Source organism: Myzus persicae, unplaced genomic scaffold (assembly GCF_001856785.1).
Source record: "Myzus persicae strain clone G006 unplaced genomic scaffold, MPER_G0061.0, whole genome shotgun sequence".
NCBI lineage: Eukaryota > Metazoa > Arthropoda > Insecta > Hemiptera > Aphididae > Myzus > Myzus persicae.
In genome coordinates this window covers 2,261-9,349 of record NW_019100471.1, presented here as the reverse complement: position 1 = coordinate 9,349, position 7,089 = coordinate 2,261, and the positions used below count along the sequence as shown (strand labels likewise).

Sequence of the window (7,089 nt, the reverse complement as noted above, 5' to 3'; positions counted from 1 at the left end):
ATAATATCATAAAATACACTTAGTAATTTAAGCTGATATAGTTTTCACTCAAAATTGTCATTAGTATATAATACATTTATATTATTGAATTCAAATTTGACACATCCATTACAGTGACCCACATCCACATAACACAGATCAGTACAGACTTCACGACCTTTTTTTTTCTTTGACTTAAAATAAAATAAGCTTCTAACTCAAATTGAAAATTGATTGAAATGAACAGACTAAACTTAGATTCATCAATATTTTCTAACGAAATAAAAATTTTAATTAGATAGGTACAGAATACATACATAAAGAAACTTTGTATTTTCTTATTATTGAACAATAAATAGGAAGTAATATAATAATAATCACAGTAAGTAAAAAAATTTTTCTACATAGCATCAAAATGAAATTTATGTGATTCCTTGCGTTTTTCAATGCGATCTTCTTCTGATTCTTTAAAGTGCAGCACTCCAATTGTAACTAAAATAAGTAGGCATGTTCCTGCAAGTGCAACTGCACTTTGAAATATTAAATTGCTTGGTGTCAGAAATAGTTTAGCATTCCATCTACTTGAATCATTTATTGAATTTACGATTACAACCATTTGGGAATTTGGGATAATTTGTGTCCAACAACGGGTTTCATTTAAAATCGAAACAGTAAGTTCATCGACAAAGTTAGGAGTACGTCCAAGTCCAAATATTGTGTAAGGCAAGTAAAGAGAATAATATGCAGACTGGGGTAACTGTGTAGCTGTACCTTGACGTGGATACCCATCTTGGGTGGTAGTCACATAACTAACTTTTGGTCCAGGAAAGTTAGCACTGAATGCTCGAGATTTTTTTCTAAATCGACCAGATAACATTTCAAAATGGCTATTTGTTAAACCGTTAACAACCATTACCTACAAATAACAAAATATGATAAGCATACAAAAAAAATATTTTAAAAAATGTACTTAGGTACTTTTAAAAAATTTGCATCATAGTCCAAACTATTCTTGAAAGCTGACATACTGTACTTTCCGTTAGCTTCACTAAACAACAATACATCTAATATACCATTTTGAAAAAAATCATAAAATGTTCCCATAATATTGTTATTGCCACCATTTATTGCTTGAAGTAAGTCCCATCGAACAACAAAAGTCCTGTCAAACCCATCACAATCTGTCGTACAAGCTACATTTTCCATTAAAATGACTTTTGTTTTCTTTAAACTGCCTCCAAGACACAATGTGCACAACAAATCAGGGTAGCCATCCATATTGAAATCACCGGGTCGCACTGTGATTGTTTCTAGGTATGGTACATTAGGCATTGGTGGTACAAATCCCCAAACACTGTTACCATTATAGAAATTTATGTCCAACTTATACCAACAATTTGAATCATAAAAATAAATAGCGCTGTTGATACATAGTGTATCAAAACAAACAGGTACAATATGATCCATGTGTCCTTTTAGTTGTAAATCCATGAAAGCAGTCTGACCAACATTTGTAAACTCTAAATTGTCAGGAAATGGGATAGTATGGTTAAAAATAAATGTACCAACTTCAGAATCAAAAAGCCATATTTCATATCCTTTTGTAGTCGTTATATATAAATCAGGTGCAATATCTGAAAATAATTATATAAATAAGTAATAAGTACAAATTAGGAAAATACATTCTAATTAAGAAAGAACATAGGGAGAGAAACCTTTCATCATAATATTTTTTGATGTTTTGAGTATACTTTAATACATTATTTATATTTAAAAAAGGAAATACATTCAAATCATCACAATATTTTGTTCAGCTTCAACTACGTGGGTGATTAATATTATATTTTAGGAATAATATTAAATTTATATCACCATCAGATACCACCAGGTAAAAATTTTCAACATCAAATTTAACAAGGAATTTATACTATAAAGTATAAAATAATTAAGGATCTTGGTGCCAGTTTTTCAAACTTTCAGCAAATCCATTATATTTGAAAATAATATTGTCACCTAAATAAATTATAATAATTTTCCACTAAACTAAAGATTGTGATTCAAATTTAAAAATGTGATGAAAAATTAACCCAATGTAAAATTAATTTCTTTAAATTCGATTGACATAATTTATTTAGTCCAATACCAGAAGGATAAAAATAAATACAGCCCCAATACTAATTGACAATTGTTTTTTTTTTTTGTAATTATTTAAAACATAAAAAATTTCAATTTTAAATACTGTCATTCAAAACAACACACATTGAAGACAATCTTAGAACCAAATCACCTATTTGGTGGTTTGATGGGTAAAAATATAATTATTTTCAAAACTAACCTCCACCTACGTCTACAAATCCGTGTGATTGAGGAATTCTTATCTCTTCAGGTTTATAGTTTTCCATTGCCAATTCTGTAAAGTCTCCAGTTGAATTAAATAGCCAAAACATTCTTTTTGTTGTACCATCTAACATTCTTTTGACTCCAAATAAATCTACTATCATATTATTATCATAGTTAATAAGCAAAGGTTGATCAATAATAGTGAAAAGAGGTTTATCTTCATTTGGACATGTCAACACATTTAATCCTCCCCACAGAATATGTACATCTAAATCATTATCCTGTTTAATTCCTTGAATTAAATTGAAAATCCCTCCTGATGTAAATGTTATGGGTTTTTTTACAGTAACCAGTAGATCCATAAGAGCATCACCATTGAAGTCCCCGGGCACCACCGATGTAATTTGGTGTTTTTTAAACTTGCATTTTGTTTGTGTACCAGGCTTTAAAAAAGGTTCAAAATTAGAACCAAACAAAATTTCAATAGATCGGCCATGATCTTTAAGTACAAAAATATCTGTAAGTTCATCAGAATCAAAATCTCCAAATGCAGCAGGTTGTCCTTGAGTATAATTTCCAAACACAGGAAATGTGATGTCAATAGAGACATACGTATGACTTAAAGCCACCAATAAAAATATCTGAAAACAAATTTAACATATTTTTAATGTAATTTAATTAAATTATAAAATTAATTTGTAATAGTTATTATAAGATATGGGTAAAATCAATATGTTGTAAATATAATTTATATTTTTAAGATGTATAAGAGATTTAAAATGTGAAGGTAACACGTGAAAAATAAAAAAAATGTTAGAAATAATACTTACTAGGAACTATCAAAATATATTTATTTAAACTATGTACAAGAAATATAATATACACCATTATCGTATTTGTTGTCCCTGTTTTACTTATTGCAATGCTTGTAGGTTCAAACCATGACAAATTTACGTTCAGTAGTTCACATTTAGTTTGGTCACGTTTAATACTAGAGTACATTGACATATTATTGAACCCAAAAGTAACTACTATATTATTATCAGTGTTTTATAGATTTTTAATTTTAAAGCCAGTTATAAGTGTGTATATATTACAATTTAAAAATGCTCATACCATGCTTAAAAATAAATATATTTGAAATATCATTAAATCTATTCTAAATTTTTGTGTTGTATACTTTAATAAAATTAATAAATACCTGTTTGAGTAGGTACCTAAGTGCTATAACTGTACTAGGTACAATCTATAAGTAAAAAACAGTAAGCTTAATTAATGTCTAAATCGCAATCAAAACATATCTAAAATACCCAATGTAACACATTATTTTGCAGCATAAATAGTAAACATATGGTTCTATAAAGATAATTTTACAATAGAAACATTTAGAACTTTTAATTAATTGGTGATAATAAATATGAACATTTGTTTGAAATTTAAAATTGACCATAAATAACTCATAGCTAAGAAATTATTAGTTACATTTAGTACATACTTATTTGTTTAATTTATTAAGTACCTGAAGTTTATTATTTACATCCAGCATACTAATATATTGTAAACTGAACATACACAAATCTATTAGTTATTGATCCATATGCAAATGTATTTAGCCATTTAGTTAAAAATTAAAAAGGCCCATTAGTCTGATACTTACAACAGTTGATATCATGATGGCGTTGGCAAAAGCATAAGTAATAATAGTTTTTCAACTTTAATATTTATTTTTAACTGTTTTTTTTTAATGACATTTTTATACCTATTCTATTCGTTACTGATAATCAGTAAGTATTGACTAATGTACTACCTACTGTATGCATGTATGACAATAATGTACTATTACCATAGACTCATTAATATATTGATAGGTCCATGATAATTACATAATAAATTACAGATGAATACTTTCTTTTTCTAGAGTATCAACAAGTACATCGTTCTCAAGCATATTATGACTAGTGACTACTATATCAACTGATAAAATCAAATCTACCTACATAAATTCATTAATTACAAAAAAAAGTAGTATTTTAAACGTCATACAGCAACTAAAGATATTATATATAAAAACTGCAAACAAGTTTGTCAAAAATAATATTTTTATTTCACAATTATTGTTTATAATAAATTAATACTTAATGAATATAGATGTTTTATATAGGTTTAATCAAAATTTTTTTTTTGTTGGTTTATAATAATTTATTTTACTAGGGTACTTACCAACATCACTACTCCAACTTTCATTTTTGATGAATCCAGTGCCTCTTTTACCAATTAGAGATAAGATTGTCTCATCATGAGAAGTCATTCCTATAATTTTGGAAGTGCCACCGCGTATGCTTTTCAATAAAGTTTTATAAAAGCTATGTTTCTTCTGAACTTTTCTCATCATGTTCTTAAATTTGAATTTGAGAATACTGAACAGTGAATAGTTTGAAGCACTCGGTAGATCTAGAGATTGTATTATTAAGTCAATTTTCTATAATTTTCCAATTTATTTTCTTCTTTCTATAATATTTTTTTCATTAGAGAAAAACCAAACTTTTAGTTAGCTATTTTTAATTAACATTAGGTAGTTAGTTAGTTACCTACTTACAAATTGTTGGAATGATCTGTTATTTTGCATTGAACAATCAACTAATATTTAATAACCAATGTAACTATGCCTCCTAATGTTCTTGAAGGTCGAAGTTTTTTAATTGACAGTATTTGATCATGAATTATTATTTCAAATTTAGAAAGACAATTTATTGACAGTCACAACTTCCACAACTTTCCTTTATGGCTCTATTTATAAACTTTTTTGGTTTATCAATAAACAGATGAATAGATTATACTATGTAACATGATTTAAGATAATTATCTTAAATCATGCTATGTAATGATGATATCAGTAAAATATTTAGGTTATCAGTTGGTTGTGTAAAACTGTAAAAGAACATATTTACCATTTATGGTGGATTGTAATTTGTATTTTGTACATAGAAATTTAGAGTTGAATTTTCTACAATGTTAGTGTTCTTAATGCTAAACACATTTGCACGTCGATTTTCGCTTATTGCGGTTGGGTGATTGTTTTAACATTACCATATTGTTCACTGTTCCCACTATAATTTTAATGTAAACTCTTCTTGGAGTTAAAGCAACACCTGATTTTTTTTTTTTATTGTTTCTTTTAGTTGTTTAGATAATTTTGTTATATTATTTACATGTTGTTCTGATAACATAATATATTGAGTTTTTCTACTAGGATACTAAAAATAAGGAACAACCTATTGAAGGTTGAATCAAATCCTATCCTATTTAATGTTTACTTATTCTTACAAATAAATAAGCTGAACAACTATATTTACTTTAGAATTTAATTGGCAAAAATGTGTAAAATTAACATTATGCAATAATAAAAGCATTGTAATCTTTAGAAAAAAACGTGCATGAAATGCATGATCCTCGGTACAAACGACTTAAGTAAAAAATGTATAATGAAGTATACTAGTGTCTAGTTCTAGTACACACTTATTTTTTTAATATTATTTATTTATTATATTTGTTAAAGAATGTAAAAATGCTTTTGTAAGACACAAGTACCTATACAACTAGTTGCAACGTTACAAGTAGGTACTAACCAATATGAATTTTTATTAAATCCTTTCTAGTTTTTTGGGAGTTGGGCCTAGGTTAGGTTTGTTAAGGCCCATTTTCTTCATGGCACACCCCATACCAAATTCCTGCGCATGCAGCATGCCAACGATTGGAGTACTTAACCCCACCACATTATTAAAAATAAAAATAAAAATAATCAACACTGTATATTGTATATATTTTTAGAAAACAAAAAAAAATATTTTTACTTTTAGCACGTATAATATATATATATATAGGCTATGGATATTGGATGTCGGCGGCAAGACGTGAATGCGCGGTTATCATGTACGTTGCACTAGCCCGACCCATTCTGAAAATCAAAATTTGTTTCACACAAATATTTAGCACGTAGTTATAATGAATGCATGACATTTGTTTTACCACAAAACTAAAAAATCAATGGGCGAGGGGTTGACGCAATATTTCACCAGCCCACCCCAGATGAAAAATTAAGTTATTCATAATTTGATCTCACCAATAATTAGCATGACCAACATAAAAATTCGCACAAAGCCACATCTAGTTTTGTGTTTTTACCGTCACGCCAGCCCGTCTCTAAATCGACATTTTAAGAATTTTAAAAATTTTTTTCGATCAATAATTAGCATGTAATTAGCATACATTTTCACGACTAAAATGAACAATGAACTACTCGGGGGATGTAGACACATTTTATTTCTGAACGCGGAATACGTGAGCCCCGGTGAGCCCGAACAAAAAAAAGTGGTCGTTGTCTCGCCGCCCCCCGTTCATCGAATATAAATAAATATCAGTATTACAAAAAATGTTACACATGGCGTTTTTATACCCCACAAAAATCAACAATTATTATTTTTCATTCGATAAACACTAAACATTAATGTTTAAATTAAATTTTTTTAATTTAGCATCATACTATATTATAAGCTTTATAAATTAAATTGTATATAATGGTGTGAAAAATGAAATATGTACACTGTACACTGAAGACGGATTCGTGGCAATAAAAGCATATAGGTACCGATAGGTAGACGGTACCCGATTTATGTTCAACATTGGTAGCTGCAAATATTCCAATGAATAAACTAAATAGTAAACATTTTCGTGAATTTTTAACAAAAGATTGCAAAAAAACTATTCCTGACG

At 28.0% G+C, this 7,089-nt stretch overlaps 1 protein-coding gene across 2 annotated transcripts; it reads right to left on the bottom strand.

Moving 5' to 3' along the window:
- Positions 1-302: 302 nt before the first annotated feature.
- On the bottom strand, positions 303-5,118 carry LOC111026470 (T-cell immunomodulatory protein-like). 2 transcript variants are annotated; one of them, XM_022304565.1, is made up of 5 exons: positions 4,916-5,118; positions 4,540-4,827; positions 2,315-2,960; positions 958-1,613; positions 303-895 (listed from the first exon to the last, which is right to left on the bottom strand). In XM_022304565.1, the coding sequence occupies exons 2-5, from the start codon at positions 4,561-4,563 to the stop codon at positions 380-382; spliced, it is 1,842 nt and encodes a 613-aa protein (XP_022160257.1). In that variant the 5' UTR covers positions 4,564-4,827; positions 4,916-5,118; the 3' UTR covers positions 303-379. The 2 variants fall into 2 exon arrangements, with proteins under 2 accessions (XP_022160257.1, XP_022160267.1); XM_022304575.1 differs by having other exon boundaries at positions 4,540-4,770.
- Positions 5,119-7,089: the final 1,971 nt, after the last annotated feature.